The sequence below is a fragment of the Lagopus muta genome, chromosome 4, assembly GCF_023343835.1.
Source record: "Lagopus muta isolate bLagMut1 chromosome 4, bLagMut1 primary, whole genome shotgun sequence".
Lineage (NCBI taxonomy): Eukaryota > Metazoa > Chordata > Aves > Galliformes > Phasianidae > Lagopus > Lagopus muta.
The window spans coordinates 70,888,178-70,912,425 of NC_064436.1; the positions used below are offsets into that span (position 1 = coordinate 70,888,178).

General features: G+C 72.8%; 5 protein-coding genes across 10 annotated transcripts; 1 reads left to right on the forward strand and 4 right to left on the reverse strand.

Annotated features, from left to right (window-relative positions):
• Nucleotides 1-38: 38 nt before the first annotated feature.
• Nucleotides 39-3,466, reverse strand: MOGS (mannosyl-oligosaccharide glucosidase). Of its 2 annotated transcripts, none has more exons than XM_048941721.1 (4): nucleotides 2,540-2,890; nucleotides 2,250-2,467; nucleotides 1,949-2,142; nucleotides 39-1,878 (listed from the first exon to the last, which is right to left on the reverse strand). In XM_048941721.1, exons 1-4 carry the CDS (start codon nucleotides 2,877-2,879, stop codon nucleotides 168-170), a joined length of 2,463 nt encoding a protein of 820 aa, XP_048797678.1. In that variant the 5' UTR covers nucleotides 2,880-2,890; the 3' UTR covers nucleotides 39-167. The 2 variants fall into 2 exon arrangements, with proteins under 2 accessions (XP_048797678.1, XP_048797679.1); XM_048941722.1 differs by lacking the exon at nucleotides 2,540-2,890 and adding an exon at nucleotides 3,354-3,466 and having other exon boundaries at nucleotides 90-1,878.
• LOC125691853 (programmed cell death protein 4-like) lies at nucleotides 2,988-6,416 on the reverse strand. The gene is made up of 11 exons (XM_048941765.1): nucleotides 6,258-6,416; nucleotides 5,846-6,137; nucleotides 5,666-5,763; nucleotides 5,468-5,581; nucleotides 5,029-5,250; nucleotides 4,846-4,943; nucleotides 4,655-4,769; nucleotides 3,734-3,841; nucleotides 3,560-3,670; nucleotides 3,354-3,493; nucleotides 2,988-3,103 (listed from the first exon to the last, which is right to left on the reverse strand). Exons 1-11 carry the CDS (start codon nucleotides 6,414-6,416, stop codon nucleotides 3,052-3,054), a joined length of 1,509 nt encoding a protein of 502 aa, XP_048797722.1. The 3' UTR covers nucleotides 2,988-3,051.
• A 277-nt stretch (nucleotides 6,417-6,693) lies between these two features.
• CCDC142 (coiled-coil domain containing 142) lies at nucleotides 6,694-10,852 on the reverse strand. Of its 2 annotated transcripts, none has more exons than XM_048941718.1 (8): nucleotides 10,733-10,852; nucleotides 8,745-10,392; nucleotides 8,515-8,667; nucleotides 8,280-8,438; nucleotides 8,041-8,199; nucleotides 7,821-7,935; nucleotides 7,576-7,753; nucleotides 6,694-7,090 (listed from the first exon to the last, which is right to left on the reverse strand). In XM_048941718.1, the coding sequence occupies exons 1-8, from the start codon at nucleotides 10,766-10,768 to the stop codon at nucleotides 6,803-6,805; spliced, it is 2,736 nt and encodes a 911-aa protein (XP_048797675.1). In that variant the 5' UTR covers nucleotides 10,769-10,852; the 3' UTR covers nucleotides 6,694-6,802. The 2 variants fall into 2 exon arrangements, with proteins under 2 accessions (XP_048797675.1, XP_048797676.1); XM_048941719.1 differs by having other exon boundaries at nucleotides 6,975-7,502; nucleotides 10,733-10,851.
• TTC31 (tetratricopeptide repeat domain 31) lies at nucleotides 10,767-15,599 on the forward strand. 4 transcript variants are annotated; one of them, XM_048941727.1, is made up of 13 exons: nucleotides 10,767-11,331; nucleotides 11,635-11,718; nucleotides 11,909-12,276; nucleotides 12,417-12,548; nucleotides 13,298-13,400; nucleotides 13,682-13,772; nucleotides 13,844-13,985; nucleotides 14,056-14,157; nucleotides 14,225-14,303; nucleotides 14,397-14,544; nucleotides 14,653-14,727; nucleotides 14,965-15,067; nucleotides 15,149-15,599. In XM_048941727.1, the coding sequence occupies exons 1-13, from the start codon at nucleotides 10,821-10,823 to the stop codon at nucleotides 15,230-15,232; spliced, it is 2,022 nt and encodes a 673-aa protein (XP_048797684.1). In that variant the 5' UTR covers nucleotides 10,767-10,820; the 3' UTR covers nucleotides 15,233-15,599. The 4 variants fall into 4 exon arrangements, with proteins under 4 accessions (XP_048797684.1, XP_048797686.1, XP_048797685.1 ...); XM_048941729.1 differs by having other exon boundaries at nucleotides 14,228-14,303; XM_048941728.1 differs by having other exon boundaries at nucleotides 10,768-11,331; nucleotides 14,400-14,544.
• Nucleotides 15,600-18,087: 2,488 nt separating this feature from the next.
• On the reverse strand, nucleotides 18,088-20,832 carry LBX2 (ladybird homeobox 2). The gene is made up of 2 exons (XM_048942527.1): nucleotides 20,532-20,832; nucleotides 18,088-18,428 (listed from the first exon to the last, which is right to left on the reverse strand). Exons 1-2 carry the CDS (start codon nucleotides 20,830-20,832, stop codon nucleotides 18,088-18,090), a joined length of 642 nt encoding a protein of 213 aa, XP_048798484.1.
• Between the last annotated feature and the right edge of the window lie 3,416 nt (nucleotides 20,833-24,248).

A 24,248-nucleotide genomic window follows, 5' to 3' on the forward strand; every position in this document is an offset into this window, starting at 1 on the left:
AAGAACCCCGCGCTGAGGCGGCGCTACGGGCAGCGGCGCGGGGAGAAGGACGGGGCTGGGCCGCGGCGGCCGTGCGCGCACGGTGACCGCAACGCGGGCGGCGACGAGCGTCACATCCGAGCTTTATTGGCGGCGGAGGACCGGAGCCCCGGGCCCTGAGGAAGCCGCTAGTAGTCCTCGGCCATCGCCAGCACCACGAGCGCCGACCAGCCGGTGAAGGGGTGCGAGCCCTGCCCCCTGCCCGTGCTGTCGCTGTAGTGCTCCCACAGGTAGCCGCTCTCGGCGTACTGCCGGTACAGGTTGCCGATCAGGTTGTGCCGCAGCTCCCCGTACAGCCGCTCCGCCCGCTCGCGGTGCGGCCCCGGCCGGTCGGCGTAGCCGTGCAGCGCCCGCAGCGCCAGGTAGTTGATGTTGACCCACACGGAGCCCCGCCAGTAGGGCGGGTCGTGCTCGGTGTTGCGCCGCATGTACAGCGGGCTGTCGCGGGCGAGCGAGCGCAGGCCGAAGGGCGTCCAGAGCCGCCGCTCGTCGCGCATGGCCTCCAGCACGGCGCCCAGCCGAGGGGAGTCGGGGCGCAGCAGCTGCAGCAGCAGCGGGAAGAGGCTGACGTAGCCCAGGGCGTCCACGAAGCGGAGCCGGGGCGCCTCGCGCACCACCCGCACCACCCGCGGGGCCGGGGGGGGCCGCCCGGGGGCCGCCCGCACCGCCTCGCGCCGCAGCTCCACCGCCCGGCTGTGGTTGCCGAAGTCGGCGAAGGCGCCGAGCTCCTCGGCCCAGTGCAGCCGCTCCAGCAGCTCGTTGTCGCTCAGCGCCCTCTCCGCGCGCCGGTACGGCTCCGCCGGTTCGCCCAGCCGCTCGGCCGCCTCCGCCAGCACCCGGGAGGCCAACGCCATCCAGCAGCGCAGGTCCAGGTGCCGCTCGTCCGCCGAGGGGTGCGAGGCGCGGGGGTAATCGTCCAGCCCCGACGCCAGCGTCTTGGGGTTGAGGAAGCGCTCGGGGTCGGCGTCGCGGCCGCGCCAGCGGAAGGTGTGGGGCAGCGGGCCGGCCTGCGTGCCGTTGTACCACTCGTACCAGGCGCGCAGGCGGGGGAAGAGGCGCCGCAGGTACGGCAGCGGGGCGGAGGGCAGCAGCGGCTGCAGCGCCAGGAAGAGCGTGGGGGGGTTGGCGACATCGCTGTGCTGCACCACGAACTCGGGCGGCACCTTGGCGCGCGCCTCGTCGCCCAGGATCTGCTCCCGCGGGATCCAGCCCTCGGCGTTCATCAGGTCCAGCCAGTGCGCCAGCACCTCGCGGCTCAGCTCCGGGTCCCAGCGCGCCAGCAGCAGCTGGTGGAAGCCTTCGTCCCACAGGAAGCCGCGGGGGAAGAAGGAGCGGGAGGGCACGGCGGTGAAGAGCGAGCTGTCGGGGTAGGGCGCGGGCTGCTCGTGCAGCGGGGAGCGCACCAGGGAGCGCCCGTGGAAGTAGCCCATCCCGCCCAGCATGTTGCTGAGCGCCGCCTGCGCGAAGCGGCGCTGCGAGGGGGGGAAGCCTTTGCGTTCCAGCCCGAAGGTTTCCTCGAAGCGCCGCTCGAAGGCGGCCTGGTGCAGCGCCAGCTCCGCCGTCAGCGCCGGCCCCAGCAGCGCGGCGCGCCGCTCCCGCACGCTGCCCGACTCGAAGGTCACCTCCACGCGGGCCGGCGGCCGCAGCGTCACCTGGTGCAGCAGGAGGTGGCTGCGCGGCGCCTCCGCCGTGCCCGGCAGCCCGCGGAACGCGTCCACGGCCACGAAGCGCTGCCGCGGCCCCTCCGGGGGGGCGAAGACGAAGCGGTCGCTCAAACTGCTCCGCACCACGTCGGTGAGGCGGTGCAGCCCCGGGCTCCACGCGTCCAGGTAGCGGTAGCTGCGAGCGGAGAGAGGCCGTCAGCACCCCGCGGCGCCGCGGGGCCGGGAGGCACCGGGCCGTTGGGCACCTGCTGTACTTGACGCCCTCCCCGTCGTCCGCGGTGGGCCTGTGGAAGGTGATCTTGAAGTCGCCCAGCTCCTCCGACGTCCCCGTCACGGCCGCCAGCCGGGTGCCGTCCTCCAGGTGCGGCCGCAGCTCGCCCTGCCCGTCCGTGGCCACGTAGAAGAAGAGGGAGACCAGAGCGGCCTGGCTGCCCGCGCCCTGCGAGGGAGGAGGCGCGAAGGAGCGCGGGGCGCCGCGAACTGCCGCGGTCCGTCCTCGGGCTCGCAGCTCCGCGCTCGCGGCACCACGCCGGGCTGCGGCCCCACCTCCGGCCGGGCGGTGACGCGCCAGCTCCAGTCCCCGCCGTGCAGCCCCCCGGGCCGCTTAACGAACTCGGTGCGCAGCAGCAGCCCTCGGTCGTGGATGTCCTGCAGGCCGAAGCGCTCCCCGTCGTGCAGCAGCCAGCCGTAGCGCTGCAGCCCGTCGCTCTGCTCGCAGGTGTGCCGCAGCTCCGCGCCCTCCCGCTGCTGCAGCCACATCAGCCCTGGGGAGTGGGGGGGGCGGCGGTCAGACCGGACCCGGCCCCCCCGCCCCGCGCCCCCCGCCCCGCACGCACCGGTGACGACGCTGCGGGGGCTGCGGGTCTTCATGCCGAAGTAGACGTGCGGGCGGTAGGAGCCCCAGAAGCGGTGCGGCGCGGCGTCGGGCCCGGTGGCGCCGGGGGGCAGCGCGGGCGCGGCGGGGTGCGGGCTGACGGCGCGGGAAGCCGCTCGCCAGCGGCCCCACTGCGCCAGGAGCGCCCCCGCGGCCGCCAGCCCCAACCCCAGCGCCAGCGCCGCCGCCAGCCCCAGCGCGCCGCGCCCGCCCCGCTCCCCCCGCGCGGCCCCGCGCTCCCGGGCTCGGACCCGCGCCTCCCGGGGACCCTCGGCGCCGCGCCGCCGTCTCTCCGCCGCCATCTCGGAGACGTCATCGCCCCGCGACCCGCCGGGAAGGACGGAGAGCCGCCGGGCCGCGGCGCCCCCCTGCGGAGCCGCCTGCGGGAGGACTGAGCGCGGACGCGGAGCGGGGCTCCCGGCAGAGCTTTATTGTGCCCGGTGCGGCCCGGCGCTGCGGGGCTCGGCGCGGCGCTCACTGCTTCACGCGGCCCCCGTCGCCCTCGCTGACGAAACGCTTCCGGCCCCTGGGAGGGGGGTGATGGCAGATCCCCGCGTCCCGTACCCGGCGGCCCCCCGGTGCCCCCCCGTCCCACACAACCGTGCGGGTCTCGTGCGGTGCCCCGCTCCGTGTCCCAAAGCTGGCGGGACCCCGCGGCCTCCCCGCCCCCCTCCTGTACCCGGCAGGGTCCCACGTCTCCACGTCCCCGTATCCCAAACCTGGCGGTGCCCCGTTTCCCCCCGTGTCCCCCTGTGTCCCCCGTCCCCGTCCCATACCTGGCAGGACAGGCATCGCGCAGTGCCCGCGTCACCACGCCGCGCTGACAGCACAGCTCCAGCAGCCGCTCCAGGCGCGCGTGGGCCAGCGGTGCATCCAGGCTGAGGTCAGCCAGCGCCGCATAGACCCGCTGGAAGCCCTGCAGCCACATCGGTGTCGTTGGTGTCGGTGCCGGTGCTGCCCCGCGCCCCCATCCCGTGCTCACCCGGTTCATCTGGTCCAGCGTCACCAACCCGGTCTCCCACAGCACCTGCAGCAGCGTCACCATCGTGGTCACCGGCGCGTCCCCGGAGCCCTCCAGCACCATCACCACCGCCTGCAGGGGTCACGCATCAGCGGGGCCGCGGGGCTCCGCAGCGCCGCCCGGCACAGCGCTCACCTCGTACACCAACTCGTGGTGGAAGTGCGGCACCTCCAGCGCCCGCAGGCAGCGCTCAGCCTCTGACACCTCCCCGCACAGCAGGTACTCACGCAATAACAGGTTCATCTGTGGGACGTGGTGCAGGCACCGGACACGGCACGGTGACACAGGGACGTGGAACAGGGACACGGGGATGCAGCACGGGGATGTTGTGCAGGACGAGGGGATGTGGCATGGGGACGTGGGGTGCAGCAGGGAGGCGTAGCGGGGGATGCTGCACAAGGATGTGGCACAGGCGTATGGCATTGGGATCTGGTGTGGAGATCTGGTGTGGGGATCTGGTGTGGTGTGGGGATCTGGTGTGGCGTGGGGATCTGGTGTGGGGATCTGGTATGGGGATCTGGTATGGTATGGGGATCTGGTATGGGGATCTGGTATGGGGATCTGGTGTGGCATAGGGATCTGGTGTGGGGATCGGGTATGGCATGGGGATCGGGTTATGGGGATCTGGTATGGCATGGGGGTCTAATATGGTATGGGGGTCTGGTATGGGGATCTAGTATGGCATGGGGATCTGGTGTGGGGATCTGGTATGGCATGGGGATCTGGTGTGGGGATCTGGTGTGGGGATCTGGTGTGGGGATCTGGTGTGGGGATGCGGTGTGGGACACGCATGGGAATGTGGCACAGGGACACGGTGTGGATGCGGGGATGGCACTGTGGGGTTGGTGGCACTGTGAGTGGATGAACACAGGGATGGGAGCGGGGACAGCACAGGGGCACAACAAGGAGCACGGCAGGGGACATGCAGGGCGCATCTGGGCACAAGGGGGGGCTGAGGGGATGGGGCACAGTGGTGGCCACAGGGATGCACGAAGGGACAAGGCATCAGCACAGCACAGCAGCCAGGCACTGGGAGGTGCTCTGGTTCCCGCTGACCTCCTTCACCAGGTGCTTGACGGGGCGCTGCCCACCCCCCACACCCCACACGTTGTCCAGCCGGTTGACGTCACGCTTGATGCTGAGCAGGATGGCGGCGCGGTCCAGGGCGGCCCTGTGGAGCAGCAAGTGAGTGCAGGGCAATGGGGCGGGCAGTGGGGTGAGGGCAGTGGGGTGAGGGCAGCACTCACCTGGCGTGCTCGCAGTCCACGCGGCCTCTGTAGCGCTCCAGGAAGCCCAGGGGCAGCGCGTGGTCGGCCACCGCGCGGGCAATGAACTGCCCCAGCATCTGTGGGGGGCACAGGGTCAGCACGAGGACCCCCAGCCCGCTCTCCGCCGTGGCCCCATCCCCAACCGCACGTCCCTGCCGGCACCTGAGGGGCCTCTGGGGTGTCGAGGATGAGGTCGGGGAGGTCCCGCAGCATCTTGTCGAAGGCCCAGGCGACGTCCTCAGGGCTCAGCACGCGGCCCACCAGGTCAGACAGCAGCCTTGATGTCAGCTCCCTGTGGCTGGCTTTGCCCTCCAGCGCCAGTGCCACCGCCAGTGAGGGCACCGCGTGCCGCCGGCCGCCCAGGTTCAGCCCCCGCAGCAGCTCCTGCGCCCAGCACCACAGCCCCAGTGGGTGCTCACACCCTGCCCCGCGCTGCAGCCTGGTCCCAAATCCCCTCCGGCACTACAGTGCCCCCCATCCCCTTTTCAAGAGACTTCGCTCCTTCCTGAGGGCTCCCACCAGCCCTGGACCCCCTCCCCGCTGCAAGGCTCTGCCACACGGACCCTCCTTCCCCCCAAGGGTCCCCTCGCCCCCGACGCACCACGACCTCGCCGGTGTCCCCGTGCTCAAAGTACTCCAGCACCATGGGCTGCACGTTCTGCTCCAGCTCGTCCTCCTCCAGCTCGGGCACCACGGTGGCGTAGACCGTGTCCCCCTGCGGGGTCGGACGGGAGGCTCCGGAGAGGCGCCCGCAGCGATGGCTGCGGGGTAGGGGGGGAGGTGGGGGGCAGGGCCGTACCTGCGCCACTTCATCGTAGTTGGGGTCGCGGGCGTCGGGCTCCTGGTAGCCGTACACCACGCCGGGGGCCCCCCACACGCCTTTACCCCCCGCGCCGCCTGCAGCGGGCACAGCAGGGGCTCAGCCTGGGGGGGGCACGGCGCGCACCTCGCGGAGGCTGCGGGGCCGCCCTGCGCTCACCTTTCTTGGGCAGCCCGCGGCCCTTCCCGCCGCGCGATCTGCGGTCGTGCGCTCTGCCCTTGGGGCTGCCGGGTTCGGCGCCCGGCTCCTCGGCCGGCGGCTCCCGGGCGGAGTCCCGGGACGAGGTGCGCCGCAGCCGCCGCTTGGCCTTGGCCTTGAGCCGCGCTTCGTGCAGGAGTTTCTCCGGGGGAGCCCAGAGCCGCGCCCCCCCGGCGCCGTCCTCCCCCTCTTCTTCTTCCCCCTCCTCTTCTTCCTCCTCCTCCTGCTGCTGCTGCTGCTCCGCGCTCGGGCCCTGCGTGCACGGACGGCCCGTCACCGCGCACCCCGACGGGACCCCCGCGACCCCCTCCCACCCACCGGCCCCGGCGGGGAACCCCCGGCACCGCTCCGGGGCTCCGCTCCCGATACTTGCCGAGGCGAACGGGGCGCGGGCGGTAGCGCCCGGCTCGGCCGTGCTGGCGGCGGACATCCCGGCGGCACCGGGACCGGAGGGAGGGGAAGGGGCGCGCCGCTCGGCCGGACCCCGCCCCGCCGCGCGGAGGAAGTGACCGGGAGGAGGCGGCGGCATCATGGGAGCCGTAGTCCCACCGGCACCGGCGGCACCGCGCCAAACAAGCGGGTCGCGGGGCGGGCGGGGGTCCCGATGGCCCCCGTGCACGCGCGGACACCGCGGGAGCGAATCTCGGATTCAGACCCCGACTCCGCGGATGCTCGGGGCCGGGACCCCTGGGCACGACCGCGGGGAGCCGGACACGGAGCGGTCCGGACGGAGCTCGAAGGCGGCGGGGAAGGAGCCCCGCCCGGTGTCCCCGCGGGGGCACCCACGTAGGACAGCGGCAGCGCCGATGGCAGACGGTGACGGCGCGGGGCGGAGCGCGACGGGTCGGGATGCTCGCGGCCACGGTGCGGGCCCGACCCCCCGCGCGAGACCCCAGGGACCGGGACAGAAGCCGGAGCTCAGCGCCGCGTCGCTTTATTTCGGCCGCGCTCAGCCCTCGGGGCTCTTGGCCATGCACGGCAGGCCGGGGACGCGCCAGCGCCGCGCTCCGTGCAGCCGCAGCGCCAACCACTGCTGCTGCCCGCCAGACAGGTAGGACTCGGGGGGGCCGCCGCGGGGCCGGCCGGGGGGCTCCGAGCCGGGAAGGGGCGGGGGGGGCCCCGCTGAAGGCCCCGCCGCCTCCAGGGTCTCCAGGCTGTGCAGGCTGCTGGCGCCCAGCTCCTGTGTGCGGGCACCGTGGTTGGAGCCTGGGGGCGAGAGGAGACGGAGTCGGGGGAGGGAGAGCGGCGGGAGCCGTGGGGGCTCCCGGCTTCGTCTCCATCTCTTTCCCAATCCTCATCCCCATCCCCATCCCCATCGCCCGTCCCATTTCTGTCCCCGTCCCCCCCCAACCCGATCCCCATCCCACCTCCATTCCATCCCCGTCCCATTCACTCCCCCTCCTCACAGCACTGCCGCAGGGAGGGCCAGCCGTGGGGCGGCAGGTACGCCTTGCCGCTGGGCTGCTGCAGGAGGCAGAGGATGGCACCGTCCATCTGCTGGAGGACGCGCAGGGAGAGCAGCGCCTGCCTCGTGTCGGGCTCCAGCCCGTACTGCTCGCACTGCACCAGCTGCCGCACCAGCGCGAAGTCCTGCTGCAGCTGCAGAGCGCCCTGCAGGCTGCGGGCGGCGCTTCAGCACCGACCCGGCGCCCCCCCCGGCTCTCCCCCCTCCCTACCGACTCCCCCCGGACCTGAACTTGATCTTCTGCGCCAGGATGTGATCCATCCACGCCTCCACGAAGGCCGTCATCACCCGCGCCAACGTGGGCACCTGGGAGTCGCGGGGCAGCAGCTGCGCGCCCTGCAGCACTTGGCCCAGCACCGTCTGAGCCGCCGCCGCCGCGTAGTCGCTGGGGGAGCTGGGCAGCTCTGCGGAGACACGGCGTCAGCCCCGTCCGGGCCGGGGGGGGAAAGAGGATGGGGGGCCGCCACCCACCGGCTCGGAGGCCGAGCCTCCAGTGCCTGCCCAGCGGCATGGTCTGGTCGAAGATCTCCGCCGACATCCGCTTGCAGTCCGTGGAGAAGAGCTTCAACACGTCCCCCGCGAACAGCTGCGAGCGGAGAGGAGCCGATGGGGGGCGCCTCCGAGCGGCCAAAGCGCTGCCTGCCGCTGCGCTGCCGGCTGCGGGCCCCCGGAGCCCCGGCGGCGGCCGTACCTGGATGCTGGCGGCCGCGGAGCGGATCTGCAGGCACAGCCACCGCTCGTGTTGGGAGCGCAGGCGCCGGTGGGGCGCGAGGTGCTGCGGGCCGTCCTCGGGCTCCGGGAAGGCCGCGTCCACCAGCAGCTCCAGCGCGTCCGTCTCGGCCTTCAGCAGCTGCGGAGCGCACAGCCGTGACCTCAAACCGCCTCCGGGGCCGCGGCGCAGCCCCGCACCGCGCCGAGCCCCGCGCCCACCTGCAGGTCTCCCTGAGTGACGAGCAGGAACTGCTGCAGGGACCCACGCCGCCAGGTACTGGAAGGCTTTGCCCATCAACCAGGAGCGCGAGGCCTGAGCCGTAGCCAGGCAGCAGCCCAGCAGCTGCAGGCGCAGGCAGGGCGAGCCGAGGGGGCTGCCTGGAGGCGGAGAGGGGGGGCAGCGTCACGCAAGAGCCAACGCGGATCGCCCCCGTCCCCGCGATGCACCGCTCACCCTCCGGGTCGTCCGGCAGGTTCCGCAGGGCGGAGCTCAGGGCCGGGTAGAGCCGCTGAAGGAGCCGCGCCGTGCCGCTGTGCGCCGCGCCCTCCGAGCGCTCCGGCACCGCGCAGCGATCGCTCAGCCCCGAGCCCAGCGCCAGGGCGAAGTCTGCGGGGAGACGCGACGCGAGCGGTGCCGGCAGCCGTGAACGGGACCCCCCGCCCCACTTCCACCCCCACGCGTACCTCGGTGCCAGTCGAGCAGGGCAGCCCGGCACTGCAGCCGCCGGCACAGCCGCCCCAACTCCTCCTCGCACTCCGGGGGGATGCGGGCTGCGAACGGACAGCGCTGAGGAACGGCCCGGGGCCGCCCGGCTCCCACGTGGTGCCGGCCTTCCGCGGAGGCAGCCGAGCCGCCCCTCCTGCACGTACCGGGACCGAGCGCCAGCTGCAGCTCCCGTGCGACGCCGGCGGCGCGTCCCGTCCCGCCGGCCGGTAGCTCCAAGCGGGGGCCCAGCGCGGCGCCGGCCGCCTCCCAGCACAGCGGGCGGTACCGGGCGTGCAGAGCCTCGGCCGCCGCCGCGTGGGTCGCGTCCAACCAGCGCACCGCCTTGCAGGCCGAGCCCGGCCGCGGGGACGGAGCCGCGGGGCTCTCCGTGGGAACGCCGAGGGCAGGACGCCAAAGGCCGTCGGCAGAGGCCACCAACACCCCCAGCACGGGGCCAACGAGCCGCTCGTCCTCAAGGCACAGCGCCCGCAGCGCCTCGGGGAGGCTCCGCGCCGCCTCCCGTCCATCCTCCTCCTCCTCCACGACGAAGCCGCCGTCTCCGTGCCGCAGGAGCCGCGCGAGGCTCTCGGCCGCCCGCCGGCCCCTCTCTGCCGCCAGCAGGGCCAGCACCCGCCACAGGGGGAAGGCGCGGGGCGGCATCCCCGCGGCCCGGTCGGCGCCGGCGGTCGAGCGAGCGGAGCCCGGCTCCGTATCCAGCTCCGCCAGCACGCGGTTGTAGATCTCCAGACCCTGGAAGAGGTCGGCCAGCTGCGCCGGGGGGGCCCCGTCCCGCGCCGCACCGCGCAGCGCGGCCTCCAAGCGCTCCTCCAGCAGCCGCGCCGCCTGCAGCGCCAGCAGCTCCAGCGCCCGCCGCATGTGAGCCACGGCCTCGCGCCGCCCCAGCAGCAGCGGCCGCAGCCACGCGTCGCCCCGCATCCGCCGCCGCAGCGCGGCCCAATGCCCGGCGTGCGTCCGCAGCTCCTCGCACAGCGCCCGCAGCGGCCGCGGCTCGGGGCTCAGCAGCAGGCGGACGAAGTCGGAGGCGGCCTTCAGGCGGCGGCTGTAATGGCGGGCCAGGCGCAGCTGGTGGCGGTGCTGCAGCAGGGCGTGCAGCGCGGCGCAGCGCTCGGCCACGCGCGGGTGCACGGCGTGGTAGCAGAAGGCGTCGGCCGGCGGCGGCAGCACGTGGCCGCGGAACGTCTCGGTGCGCGGATTCTCCCAGGCGCGGAAGGCGCGGCGCAGCCCCCGGAAGCTCTGCTCCACCAGGGCCGCGCGGGGGCCGAACTCGGCGTCCTCCTCGTCGCTGTCCGAGGCGGAGGAGCCGCCCCCGGTCCGGGGGGAGCGCAGGCGGAGAATCCCGGGACCGACGCAGCTCCGCAGAATCGCCTCCGCCCTCTGCAGGGAGCGCGCCAGGCCGCCCGGCGAGGGGCCGCCCGCGGGACGGAGCGCCGCCGGTGGCAACGCGGGGCTCGGGGTATGGTGCGGGACCGGAAGTGCCGGGCGCTCACCTGGCTCCGTGCGCTCCGTGCCGCTCCCGGGCAGGGCGGGCAGGCGGCCTCGCGGCGGCACGCGGGCCATCAGCAGCAGCAGCAGCGCCTCCAGGCCGGGCCCGTCGGCACCCAGCAGCTGCCGGCACGGAGCGGGCGGGGCGGGGCGGTGAGAGGGGCGGGGCGCACTCAGCTCCTGGCCCCGCCTCCCGCCCCCTCGGCCAATCGCCGCCCGCCGCCTGCAGCGAGGGGCGGGGCGACGCCGCGCGCGGGGGCGGGCGCCGTTGCCACGGAGACGCCACCCGCGGCCCGGCCCGGCCCTGGATTCGCGGCCCGGCTGCGGCCCCGGTCCCGAACTCGGCCGCGACAACCGGTGCGGCTCCGGCCCGCGCCGCCCGCCACCCCCAGCGCGGCTCCGCCCCGCGCTCCCGGCCCACGGCGCCCCGCTACCGCGACGATCCCCGCTCCGCGGGTCTCACCTGCAGGCACGGCCTCGCGCAGCGCCCGTCCTCCATTCCCCACAGCGGCGTCGGGACGCGGCCCGGAGCGGCGCGAGGCCCGGCGGAAATGAGCTTAACCGCAGCGCTAATCTGGCGGCGCCCGGGGGACACCGGGACGGCGCGGGGGCGGCGCCGACCGCGACGCGAGCGCTCGGCGGCGTTTGGGCCTCGCGGGCCACCGTCCTGCCCTCATCCGAGATGGAGGCGGCCGCCTCGCGCCCCGCCTGCGCCCGACTTCCGGTGTCCGCCTAGCGGGCGCTTCCGGTTGCTGTGGGCGGTTCCGTTCCGCCGCGTTTCGCTTTCGTTTGGCGGCGGCTCCGCCCCGCGCGGCCATGGGGGACGTTCCGGGGCCGGGGCTCGGCTTCGCTCCCTTTGCGGTGCCGGGTTGGTTCTGCCCCGAGTCCGACGGGGAGGAGGCGGAGGAGGAAGAGCGCTTTATCCCGACCTACGGCCGCCCCCCGTTCGCTTTCTATGGGCCGTACGGCGATCCGCTGCTCGTCCCTCCGCGCGGCTTTACGAACGCGGATGCGGAGCCGCGCGGACTGAGCGCGGCGCGGAAGCACCGCGTTACGGCCGAGGTGAGCGCCGCCCCGGCCCGTCCCACCGCGGCCTTCGCTCCCTCCGCTCCCACCCGCTCTGCTCCCGCAGCCCCGGCTCCGCTCGGCCGCCCCTCGGCTCCGTTCTGCCGCTCCGGGGCTGAACCGTCCCTGCTTCTCCCTTCCTGCGGAGCCCCGCTGCGATTCCTCCCGGCTCCGGGGCTCCCACAGGTGTCCCCACCACCCCGCGGCCGCCCTGCTGCTGGCTGCCTGTCCCAGCCCTGCCCTGCCCTGCAGCGCGGCCCGGGGGCTCGCAATCATTCACCAGCAGCTCTCCTTCCCCAGGAAGCAGAGAAGAACGCAATGGAGCTGCTGGCAGAAGAGGAGAGAATGAAGAAGAAAGCAGAGAGGAAGAAACTGAAGAAGAAGGTTGGTGTGTGATGCCATGACGCTCACACAGCTCTCTTGGGGCGCATGCGGCCCTTCCTGCTCAGCTGTGCCCTCTGTTTATCCTCTGCCTGCAGCTCATCGGGCTGTGAGCTGCGCCCCAGGGCGTGTGCTGGGTTTGTTCTGCACGGCGCTGGTGCCAGCTCACCATTTCTTTATTTCTGGTTTCCAGAAGCAAAAAGACCGGAGGAAACAAGAGAAGTTGGAACAGGAGCTGAGGAGCAGGCAGGCGGCCGCATCGGTGAGCAGCTTTGCGCCTCCCTGGGGCGGGCAGCCCTGGGCACAGCACTGGGCAGCAGCCTTTTGGAGCTCAGGGGGCTCCTACAAACCCCCAGATGCCAGGGGCCGGGCTGCCAGGAGCAGAGCCCATCCTCTGCCCTCATCTGCCTGCAGAGCACTGCATCCCCGCCCAGTGCTGCGGGTGCCGCTCATGGGGACGCCAGCAGTGCTGAGGAGGAGAGCGGCTGCCTGGCCTCCAGCCCCCCTCAGTGCCTCCAGGATCGTGCAGAGGAGGGAGTGGGGGATCTGGAAGGGATAGAGGTGAGAGTGGGAAGCCTCGTGCTGGGTGAGCCCTGCACAGTGACGGCTGTGTGTCTGAGTCCCTGAGCGTCCCCTGAGTGCCGCCAGCCCCACAGCCAGGGCCTGCAGCTCCACACGGCTCCCATCCCTCATTTTCCTAGGATGAACTGGATTTGAGTTGCACCTTTGTCATCAAAGCGTGGCAGAAAGCGGGCGTGAAGCCGCCAGCACCTGCAAAGGATAAATCAGTCAGAGCTGATGCTGCAGAGCCCAACAGGAGGCTGCAGGAGGGGGTGAGTTGGATCCCGGTCCTCACAGGGGCATCTCCACACGTGAGAGGTGTGCTGCTCAGTGCAGATGGTCTGCAGGGCCCCTGGCACAAGGAGCCTTAGGTGGCGTGGGGCAGACCAAGGCTTGGAAAGGGGAGATGACAGCAGGACGAGGGGAAATGGGTTGAAGATGAGGGAGGGAAGGTTTGGGTTGGGTGTGAGGGGAAGTTGTGTGCTGTGAGAGCGGGGAGGGGCTGAACAGCTGCAGAGAGGCTGTGATGCCCCGTCCATCCCTGGAGGTGTTGGAGGTTGGATGGGGCCCTGGGCAGCCTGGGCTGCTGTGCAATGGGGAGGTTGGTGGCCCTGCATGGCACTGGGGGTTGGAGCTTCGTGATCCTTGGGGTCCCATCCAACCCTGGCCATTCTTTGATTCTAGAGGGGTTCAAGAGCCTGGCACTGGGCACAGGGATCCCCAGCTGCAGCTTCCCCTGTGGTTGGCACAGCGCAGTGATCCCAGGGCTGGGGTTTGGTGCCCAGGTGGTGATGGGGACGCTGCGTTCATCCCACGCTGCAGGCTGGGGGCTGTGGCAGCTCCTCTGTAGCCTCTCATGGGTTTATGGAGCTGGGGGGGGGGGGGGGGAGCATCCTCTGCCCTCTCCCAGCAGCTCTGCAAGCTAAGGCACAGCAGGGTGTAATGCCCACGCACCAGGGACAGCAGCTGTGCCTGAACCTCTGCTCCTGAGCCCCCACTGCCCTGTATGGCTGCCCCACAGGCACCCGAGCCCCCCCTGCCCCGCACGGCTGCCCCACAGGCACCCAAGCCCGAGGCTGCACTCTTGGACACAAACATGTTGGAGCAGAGCCTGATTCTTGCAGGTCAGTGCCTCGGGCATCCCCGGGCAGCAGGAGGCAGAGGGGGGGCTCCGCTCTGCTGCGTGCCAGCTTCGGGGGTAGGTTTGCCCCCAGGAGGGCTGTGCTGGACACGCATCCTGGCGCTTATCACCATCTGTGGGGCTGCACGGCTCCTGCCTGTCCCCACAACACCTTTCCCACACAGCTGGGCGCAGTGCAGAGCTGCACCATCCCCCTGCAGAGCCCTGCACTCCCCGGCTGCGTTGCTGCGTGCCGGTCAGCAGCGGGCGATGCTCTCCCTGCAGGCTGCGGCTACCAGGCTGCCGTGCAGGGCCGCTACACAGAGGCTGTGCAGGCCTTCACCGAGGCCATAAAGCTGAACCCCAGGGAGCACCGGTGAGCGGTGGGCTGCGGGGGGGCCTGGGCAGCGCCCTGAGCCCGCACTGCTGACCCATGTTGTCCCCCAGGCTCTTTGGGAACCGGTCGTATTGCTACGAGAAGCTCCGGCAATACCAGGAGGCGCTGAGAGATGCCCAGATGGCCCTGGAGCTGCAGCCCAGCTGGCCTAAAGGCTTCTTCCGCAAGGGCAAGGCGCTGTGGGGGCTGAAGGTAGCGTGGAGGCAGGGCTGCAGGGCTCGGCGTCCCTGCGGGCAGCGGCTCAGCCGCTCTCTGCTCCCAGCTCTACGCCGAGGCCAGGGACACCTTTAAGCAGCTGCTGCTCCTCAAGGGCGCCCACGGTGACGTAGCCACCCGGCTGGAGGCCTGCCAGATGCTGCTGCAGGTGAGTTCCAGCCCCGCTGCTGCCTCCCCACGGCTGCCCTGTGCGCTCTGACCCCTCTGCCCTGCAGCAGAGCAGCCTCCGTGATGCCGGCAGCCCCAGGGAAATCCCCGCACTGGAAGCTGGGGAGCCGCTGACACCCAGCTCCGGTAAGGGACCTTCGTTGTGCTCCCAGGGTTGGGGTGAACGTGGCAGAGCTGGGAGGGTGCGAGGGGTGGCGCTGAGCCCTGAGAGCTTCTCAGCAGATGAGTGTGAGAACGGCGGCAGCAGCGATGTGGACGCGAGCGGCTTCGTGACCGTGGTGAACTCGAGGAGCCACTCGAAAAGCCACATGCGGAACACGGCCACGGCGAGCCCCAGGCACACGCTGCCTTCCCAGCACCCTGCCAGGTAAGGCTGGGATTCTGGCACAGGACAAGGGGCTGCTGGGGGGCCGCCCTCGGGGGTCGGCGGGAGCGGGGCAGGGGTTGGGCTGCTGGTGACAGTGCCGTTTGGCAGGGACTGCTATCCTCTGTGGGTCGGAAACATCACTTTCAAGGTCACCAAGAAAGCGCTGCAGAGCTGCTTCGGCCGGTGAGTGCCCTGCAGCGCCCGTCCTCCCCGTCCCCATCCCTGTAGGATCTGATGGCGCCGCACCCCCCCACGCTGCCCGGTCTCTGACCGTCCCTGCGCCGGGTTCCGGTTCTCTGCGCTCCCGGGGAGCGACCCCCCCCTCCATCGCGGTGCAGCCCGGCCGCCTTCTGCTCCGTTTCCCCTTCCCTGCAGCGGGGGGTGGCCGGGGGCGGCTGGCTGAGCTGCCCCACCACGCAGGTTCGGGCAGATCCAATCCATCCGGCTGCTCCCGGAGAAGCGCTGCGCCTTCATCAACTTCCACCAGAAGGCAGCGGCGGAAGCGGCGTACGGAGCCATGCTGGTGAGCGCCGGGCCGGGGGGCTGCCGCTCCCCGTGCTGCGGGACGGGCGCACGGCGCTGACGGCTGTCCCCCCCCCTGCAGGGCGCCGAGCTGGAGGGCTGCCGCCTGGCGCTGCAGCTCAAACACCCGTCCCACGCCACGCCGCCGCCCCGGCAGCGCCCGTAGGACCCTCCGTGGGGGAACCTTCCTCATCTCGCAGGGTGCAGAGCGAGACGCCCGGTGGGCGCCGCCCCGCGCGCTGCCGGACCCACAAAGCAGCCGGCGGCGCTGCGGAGCTCGGGGCCGCACGCCGGGCTTTGGAGCCGCGCTCCTGCCGCAGCCTCGTGTGCCTTCTCCCCGCAGCGGCCGGCCTGCTCTCATCCCGCCGCCCCGCCGCTCCTACCTCGTGCCCCCGGTGTGGCCGTGCCTCGTGGCTGCAGCCCGGCTGCGCTGCCCCGGTGCCACAGGCCGGTGCCGGGCGGCTCGGTACCCACAGGCGCAGCCCTTCCTGCAGGGATGGGAACCTGCCGTGGGTTTCTTAATAAAAGCGAGAGCCGACAGGGCCTTGTGTGGCTCTTTCCCTCGGCCTGGAGCCCTTCCTGTGATGGGAAACCCCGGGGCTGGGCGGAGGGCATCTTGGGGTGCCCGGTGCCCCCCGGGACACCCAGCAGTGGGGGTCCCCTAACGTGGGAGTGGGGGCGGCGGGTGCTCCGGAGCGAAGTGTGAGGGGCCGTTTGTAGGTGAGGGAACCGCGGGGCAGCGCGTTAAGGGGGGGGTGGATTAATATGCAAATGGGCGGCGGGGAGAAGGAGCGCGGGAGACAGCGAGTAATTAATCACTAGTTAAAAGAAATTAATACCAACAGCAGAGGTTGTCAGGAAACAGCGGTGGAGTTAATCATGCAGAAAATTGGAAGAGGAAAGAGATGAGAGTGCGTGGGGAGAAGGGAAGACAGGGCTGAGGCTGACGGGTCCGCTGGCCAGCGGCACTGCATGGCACTGCATGGCACGGCACGGCACGGCATGGCACAGCGTGACACAACAGCTGCCCGGAGGCCATCGGGGTGCACACCCCGTCTATGGGTGCACGCGGGTGTGAGCGTGGCCCCGTGCCGGGAATCGGGGCACAAGCGTGGCCGCAGTGCGGAGCTCCGTGCCCGATGCGGGGTCCCACAGCCCCGGCTGTCCCCGGGCTGAGCCCCTGTGTGCGGCGCTGGAAAGCACCGTGCCCGGGGGGTGGGAGCTGCGCACCGCCCGGCCCCGCAGCCGCTCCCACCCCGATCAGCTGCACCCCGGGACGGGGGCTGGGATGGGCTGGGGGCCGCGGCTGGGGGCACCGCAGCTGCCCGGTACTGATAGGGGATGGAGGAGCCGGGGGGCCGGGCTCGGTTCCCGCTGCGGGGATGGAGAGAAGACCCACGGGCCGAGCTGCGCGTCACCCAGCGCGGCCTCCTGCCGGGGGAGGAGCGGGGGGCCCCGAGGGCCGGGGGGCTGCGGGGCCGGCCAACAACCCCCCCTCCTCGTTATCCGCTCCGTGTCTTCGCTGCGGCTGCGCGACAGTCGGGCGCTCGTGGGGCCGACGTGAGCCGTCGGCTGCGGGGCGAGGGGGGAGCCGGGGGGGGGGGGGGGCGGCCCTTCCGCTTTGCTCACCCGTCGTGGAACGGACGGTTGTGGCCGGGGCGCCCCAGGGGCTCCGCGCCGCCCTGCGGGATCACGGCTGCGGGAACCGCGGCTCGGGGAGCGGCTCCTGTGAGCTGCGTGCAAACCCGCAACTGCGTGTACGACCCCCCCCCCCCCGCGACCCCCCCGGGGGGAGGGCAGAGGATCCGGCCCCGTATCGGCACTCGGGGAGCCCCGGCCCACCCCCCCCACCCCGGGGCCGGATTCCTTCCCGGCGCTGCAGGATCGCAGCCGCAGCCCCCGCGCCCCCCGCAGCCCCCCCTCGCGCGCTCCTACCTGTCAAATTAAACGCGATTCCCCGCGGGGAAACGCTCAAAGGCACTTTCAGGGCTAAATCTCATTTTTTTCCCCCCCTCCCCCTCTGCCGCAGCGCTGGGGGAAGGGAGGGACAATGCAATTAAGAACGGAGCGATGACGGCGGAGCGGCCCCGCGCGGAAGTTGGCGGCGCTGTAATTGGATCGGGCGGGTTCGGGGTGGCTGCGGGGGGGCACCGGCGGGCGGTGACAGACGGCCCCGGGGAGCGCTGAGGGGGCGGCAGCTGCGGGTCACCCCCCGGAGAGGCGGGGGGGAAAGGGGGGGGAGCGGGGCGGGGACCGAGAGGTGTGACGTCACCGCAGCATGACGTCACGGGCGGCTGTCGGGGTGCGCGGAGTCCCGCGTGAGGGGACGGACAGACGGACACCGACAGACGCGTGGAGCCGTGTCTGTCTGTCCGTGTGTTCATATGCCCGCGTGTCGCCGCGTCCACGTGTCCGTGCGTCCCCGTGGTCCCACGTCCCCGTGTCTGTCTGTCTGTGTGTTTGTACGTCCGTGTGCCCCCGTGTCCCTCTGTCACCCCCTCCTTCTGTCCCCGTGTCCCTGTGTTCCCCCCATCCCCATCTGTGTCCCCGCGTCTGTCTGTCCCCGCGTCTGCGTGTCCCCGTGCTCTCGTGTCTCTGCGCATCCCACGTCCGTGTGTCCCCATGTCTTTGTGCTCCCGTGTCTGTCTGTCCCCGTGTCCCTGTGTCCCCGTTCCCCCCTCTTCGTGTTCCCCCTCTCCGTGTGTCCCCATGTCTGTGTGTCCCGGTGTCCGTACCCGTGTCCCTTTGTCACCCTCTCCTGTTCCCGTGTCCCCCCATCCCCATCCCTGTGTCCCCACGTCCCCCCCGCCGCGCCCCGCTCCCCGTTTAGGAGATGTCCCCTTTATTCCACATATATACACGGGGCGGACCGGGGCCCGGCGGCGGCCGACGGACGGACGGACGCGGGGGGGGAGGAGGGTGGAGGTGCGGGGGGGAAATAAAATTACAAGAAAACAGAAATAAAGCGGAAACAAAGAGGACGGGAGCACCGCACCGATCCCCCCCCGGCCCCCCTCCCCTTCAGGCCCCCACGTCGATCTCCTCCTCGGACAACTCGGCGGGGCCGGGGGGGGCCGGGGGGGGTTCCCGCAGCCTCAGCGCCTGCAGGGAGGCCACGTCGGCGCGCATCTCGTCCAGGTCGCGCTTGAGCTTAGCGCGGCGGTTCTGGAACCAGGTGATGACCTGCGCGGAGCTGAGCGCCAGGCGCTGCGCCAGTTGGTCGCGGTCGGCGGGGGACAAATATTTCTGGCGCACGAAGCGGCGCTCCAACTCGAAGAGCTGCTGGTTGCTGAACGCCGTGCGCGATTTGCGCCGCTTCTTCGACGTCGGGCGCTGCGCGAGGGCGCTCAGAGGGTCCCGACCTGCGGGGGGGGAGGGGGAGACGGCGTCAGAGCGGCAGAACCGGCACCGAAACCGGACCGAAACCGGGCTCGGCCCGCTGAGCCCCGCCGGGCAGAGCCTAGCGGAGCGGAACGAGGCCGGGCCCGACTCGGCAGCGTGAAGCAAACCGGGCCGGGCCGAGCGTCGCGCTGCTGAGCCGAGGCGAATCGTGCCGAACGTTATAGCAGCGAGCCCGGCGCAGCAATGCTCTGCCGAAACGGGCCGTTATGGCGTGCGTTATATCGCCGAGCTGAGCCGAGCCGAATCACAATTGTCAAGCGTTACACCGCCGAGCCCGGCCCGGCTTCATATCGCCGTGCCGAGCCGAGCCGTGCTGAGCATTATTTCCGCTGAGCCGAGCTGTGCCTGGCATTGCCGGCCCGAACCGTGCTGTGCGCAGCGTTCATTTGTTGCGCCGAGCCGCGCCAGGCAAAGCCGTGCTGAGCGCTGCATTTCTGAGCGGAGCCAGGCCGTGCTGGGCCTCGCAATGCTGAGACGGGCCGGGCCGGGCCGAGCTTCGTATTGCCGAGCCGAGCATCGTGTTATGATCCGGGTCGGGCCGAGCGTTATGTCGCTGAGAGGAGCGCTGCCGAGCCGCGCTGTGCCGAGCGCTACATCGCCGTGCCGTGCCGTGCTCGGTCCGCTCCCGGCCGTGGCCCCGCTCGTTGCACCGCACGGCGCTCCGCTCCGCCGCACATCGGCCCCGGCCGCCGCCTCCCACCGCCCCGCACAGCCCCGGCGCTGCCCGCTGGCTCCGCTCCGGTTCCTCCCGCGGCCGGGCTCAGCGCGGTGCCGGTGCCGGGGCTGCCCTCGGGTTCCGCTCCTGCGACCGTTCGGAGCTCTGTGTCCCGAGCGCTCCGGGTACCGCCGCTCCGTTCCGTGCTGTCGCCGCTCCCGGCTGCGGCGGAGCTCCGAGCCCCGACCCGGTAGAGCTTCGTTGCGCCGTGCTCGGCCCACGGCTCCGAGAGGCTCCGGAGCCCTCCTGCTGTCCCGCCGAGCCCCGCAGCGCCGAGCCGAGGCCGTCCCGAACGGCTCCGTCCGTGTGTCCTCCCGAGCAGAATTCGTTCATGGCTGAAAGGAGCTCGGCGCGGTCTCGGTTCTGTCCGTGTCCGTCCCTGTAGGTTTTTTTTGCACCACCCGCGGCCTCTGTCCGCATAACGATCCTTTCATTTTCGCTAATTGCCGCTGTCCCGATCCGTGTGCGGCTTCCCCCGCTAATTCCGAGAGCTCCGATCCGTCCTTCCGCGTCCGCGACTCCCTTCATTAACGGCACTTTTCGTTAATCGCGATCGCAGCGATCGCTCCGGGCTCCGTCCGCTCGTCCTCCCGGCTGCGGGAGTTCCGCGTTCGTTCGGGAATCCCGAGCGGTCCGTCCGTCCGCGGCTCTCCGGGCGCCGGTCTGCGTTCATCGCCCGTCCGTCTGTCCGTCAGAGCAGCGATTTTCCGTTCAGCGCAGAACGGCGCCGCGTCCCGTGCCGGTTCGGTCCTGGCAGCGGTCGGTCGGTGCCGCGGGGCCCGGAGCCGCCCGGAGCGTTCGGAGGGGCCGCAACCGCGCCGGGGCTGCACAGAGCCGCCGCGGGGCCGTTCCGGGCGATACCGAGAGCCGCGGGGCCTTCGCCGCGCAAACGGGATTCCTGCGGTAGGAGCGCGGATCGCGGCGGGGCCCGGCGGCTGGGCGCGTCCCGAAGCGGGGAACCCAATTCCAGCCCGGGCTGCGGGAGAACCGCGGCGCGGCGGCGGCTTTCGTTGAGCGATTTCGTTACGGACGGAGCCATCCGAGGCCGCTCCGCCCCGCGCTCGGTAACGGATCCGGGGCAGCCGCGGGGCCGACGCCTTTGGCGGAGCTCCGGGGCCACCGGGGATACGATCCGGTTCTCTCGGTACCGCGGGCGGTGAGACTCGGCCCGGCTGCGGCTCTCTCCGCGCGGCTCCCGGTCACGGCGCTCCGTCCGCGCCCGTCCCGGGGCGGCCCGACCCCGACTTACCGGCGCCGGGAGGACAGCAAAGAGCCCCGGCTCCGCGCCCCGCGCCCGGCCGCCGCCCCCCGCCCGCCGGCGCGCACCTGCCCCGCGCCCCGCCCGTACCTTCGGCCGCCCGCAGCGCGCTCAGCTCCAGCCCGCGGAACGTCTTACTGGCGAGCTCCTCCAGCGCGCACAGCGGCGAGGACGGGGCGGTGCGGGGCGGTGCGGGTCCCGCCGCCTTCTCCGGGATCCGGGCCGGGGGAGCGCCGTGCGCGGGGGGGGAGGGCCGCGCGAGGATGTCCTCGATGCCGAACGGCGTCAGCGGTTTGTTGCAGTGCGCGGGCGGCGGCAGCTGCTCCAGCGCGGCCCGGCGGCGCTCCTCGGGCAGCGGGGGGGTCGCGGCCGCCTCCCGCGCCGAGGTCATGGCGCGGCCCGGGGCCGCCCGGTGCTGCCGGGGCCGCTCAGCGGCGCGCCCGCCTCATGCTGCCGGGGGGCGGCGGCGGATCGCCCCTCGCCGCCGCTGTCCCCTCCCGAGCATCGGCGGCCCCGCGACGGCCGCGGCCGCGCTTAAAGGCCCGGTGGCTGCCCGCCCCCTCGGCGGGGGCCCGGCGGCGGCGGCGGAGCGCTCGGCCTCGCGGCGCCGAGAGCGGGCGCGGAGCTCCGGTGCGGCGGCCTTAAAGGCGCGGGGCCGGGGCGGATAACGGGGCGCCGGCGGGGGGAGGAGCCGCGGGGGCGGAGGTACCGGGGGGGGGGGGGGGGGGGGGGGATCCGCTCCGCTCCGGCCCCGGGAGGGGGCGGCTGTGGGGGGGTCGGGACTCCCGCACCGGGACGCAGCACCGCGCCTCCTCCCCGCGTCCCGGGGTTAAGGGCTCCTCGCCCCCCGCTGCCCCCCCTCCGCGCCCGGCCCGGCGGGGTTTTGCCGTCGCAGAAATTTATTATCTCCCCTGCTCCAACCCGCCCATAAAAGCGCGGGGCCGCCGCGTCTGGCAGTGATTAGGGCCGCTCCGGGTTTTGGGTTTCAGAGCGCGGCCCGACCGTAAACCCGCGGTACAAATCGCGCCGCGATCCCGACCGCTCGTAAAGGCGCGGGGACGGCCGCACACGCAGGTGAGCCCCGCGCCGGCGCCGGCGCCCGCACCGCATCCCGCCATCGGGACCGGGGCCGCCGCGTCCCCCGGAGGGTCCCGCAGCTCTCGGCCCCATCCCGCCACGTCCTCACGGCGCGTCCCCGGGGACGGCGGGGGGGTGGGGCGGGGGGGTTCGTGCTGTGGGGTCCGCGGGGAAGAGGGAAGGGAAAGGGCGTGGGGGGGTCCCCGAAGCGCGGGGCGGCGCGGCGGGTCGGAAGGGGGGACGTTCCGGCGGAGTAGGGGGGGAGCTCTGCAGCGGCGCGGGGCTGAGCGGGGTCGGGCTGTGGCACCGCACCCAACGTCTCTGGGGGGTCTTTGCGGGGAGTCACACCGCGCCGTGCCCCGCACGTGGGGAGGGGGCAGGGGGGTCACGGCCAGCGGGGCGGGGGGTGACCGCGGCGATGACAGAAAGTGAACCTGCGGGCGGGGATCGGGGGGAGCAGGTGCAGGGGGACCCCGCGTGTGTCGGTGCTGTTGGGGGGGGGAGCCGCGGGGAGGGGGAGCGGGGGCTGGGGGGGGCTGCCGATGTTGCTGACAAAGGCAGAACGCGATCCCGCGGCTGGAAATCGGAGTTAGACAAATCCAACCTTGAAATTTCCCAGCAGCCGGAGCCATGAAAGCCGGGGGGGGGGGGGGGCGGGGGGGGGGGGAAGAGCAGCGGCCCTCGGCGCGACATGGAACCGATGTCGGAGGGGTTTGGACGTCGCTCCGAGGCAGTCCCCGCGCGGCTCGGACGGGAGAGCCTCGCGTCCCCCCCTTCCCCAAACCACACCGTGCGCCCACCGCCGCCGTGTGTCCATGGATGGGTCCCCGCCGGGGCCCCCGCGCACCACCCCGCTCGCGCCCTCCTGGCCCCGCATTCGGGCCCGCAGGACGGCCCCGATCCACGCGCCGCGCCCCGTCTCACCCGATGTCCCGTGACACGCGCCGGGAATTGCCGCTCGGGTTCGCTGCTGCGGCCCCGCGACCCCAAATCCCCCCCCCCCCCTCCCCCCGGCAGCTCCATATGCTCCATACGGCCCCGTGAGGCCGGGAGGAACGGGACAGGGGGACGGAGCCGGGCCCGGCAGCGGGAGGGGGCACAGCAGAGTCCCAGGAGGGCAGCGGGAGGGGCGCCGGTGGGAAACATCGGTCCCCGCTGCAGGGAACGGGGATGGAAGCGCCCCTCACCCCAAAGCGGGACGCGGGATGGGGAGACACAAAGGGGCTCGGATCGGCGTCCCGCCCCAGCGCCGCGCCCGACGGCGGCCCCACGGCACGGGGGGGTCCACAGAGGCGGGCCTGCGGGGTGACCCCAGTACAGAGCCAGCAGCGCCCGTGTCGTGTCGGCACGGCGGTCAGCGGGGTGGAACCAGCGGCGCTCCATCGATCCCGTGGGCTCCCCCAGCGCGGCCCGGTCGGCCGGAGCTGAGCCCCACGCAGCCCCGCGCGGCTCCGCGACACGAGCGCTGTGCGCGTGTCAGGGTTGTGCGCGCACACACACGGGGTGCGTGACCACGCGTGCGCCCCCTGCCCCGCTCGCGCCCCCCATCCCCCCTCGGCCCCCATCCCTCAGCAGTCCCGCCCCACACCCGGTGCCCGCGCGGCGCAGCTCCCCGTGCCGCGGTAACGCGATTAGGGCCGGGGGGCGGCGCGGCCCCTCTAACTCGGTTACGCGGAGCCCCGCGCCGCCCCCGATCCATTATTCAGCGGCTCCATCTCCGCGGCGCGGGGCCGTGACGAACCGCGCGGCTCTGATTCAATTACGGCCGCCCCCCACCCCGCGGCTCCGAGCGCGCGGCGCTTCGCACATGGAAATTGCTTGCAAATGAATTTCCCTTTAATAAGGGGAACGGCGCGGTGCGAAATTAAACTGTCAGCGGCGGGGGGCGCCGCGGGGGCGGTGTCGGGGGAGCGCCGGGGCCGTGCGCGGTGCAGGGCGGGGGGGGGAGACCCGACAATTACCGGCAATAAACGCGGTGCGGCCGCGGGTTCCCCCCCCGGAGCGGTGCGCTGATGCGCGCGGGGGGTCCGCGGGGATCCCCGTCCGGGTGTCGGCTAATGATGGATTCATTAACGCTCTGACCTCGCCGCGCGGCCCTGCGGCTTAATTAAGCGGAGAGCTCGGGGAGGGAAAGAGGGAGGGGGGCGAGCAGGAGCGGGCAAAGGGCCGTTGGGCCGAACGCGGGGTGTGAGAGCGGGGTCTGTGCGGGGGGGGCTCCCGCACGAGGTTCGGCCCGCAGGTGCACAGCGCGGGGCACGTGGCGCACGGAGCTGGACGCGCCCACGGCTCCGTTTGGGCCCCCCCGGCCCGGTGCCGTGGGGTCAGGGGGAGCCGCCGGCCCTCGGCCACAGCTGCCGCCCTCCCCCTGAGCCCCCCCCCGCCGCTGGGGCCTCCATATGGGCCCGGGCCAAACTCCCGCCAAATGGGCCGGGGGGGGGGGGGGGGTTGCATTTCAAAGCCTCCGGCTGTGAGCAAACGCCGCGCTCCCCCCGCGCTGCCCCCGCGCCCCGCTGGCCCCGGGTCAGCGCACGGCTACCGGGGACGGCCCCCGTCCCCTTTCCCAGGGCGGTGCGGGCCGTGCCCAGTGGGGCGGGATGGGAGAAGGACACGGGGGATGAAAGGATGGACTCGGGCCTGGCCCCCTCCGCGAGGCTCGGGTGGAACTGCGGGGGGGGAAACCGTGGGGAGCGGCCCAGGCCCCCACGCACGGAGCGCGGCCCCCACGACACG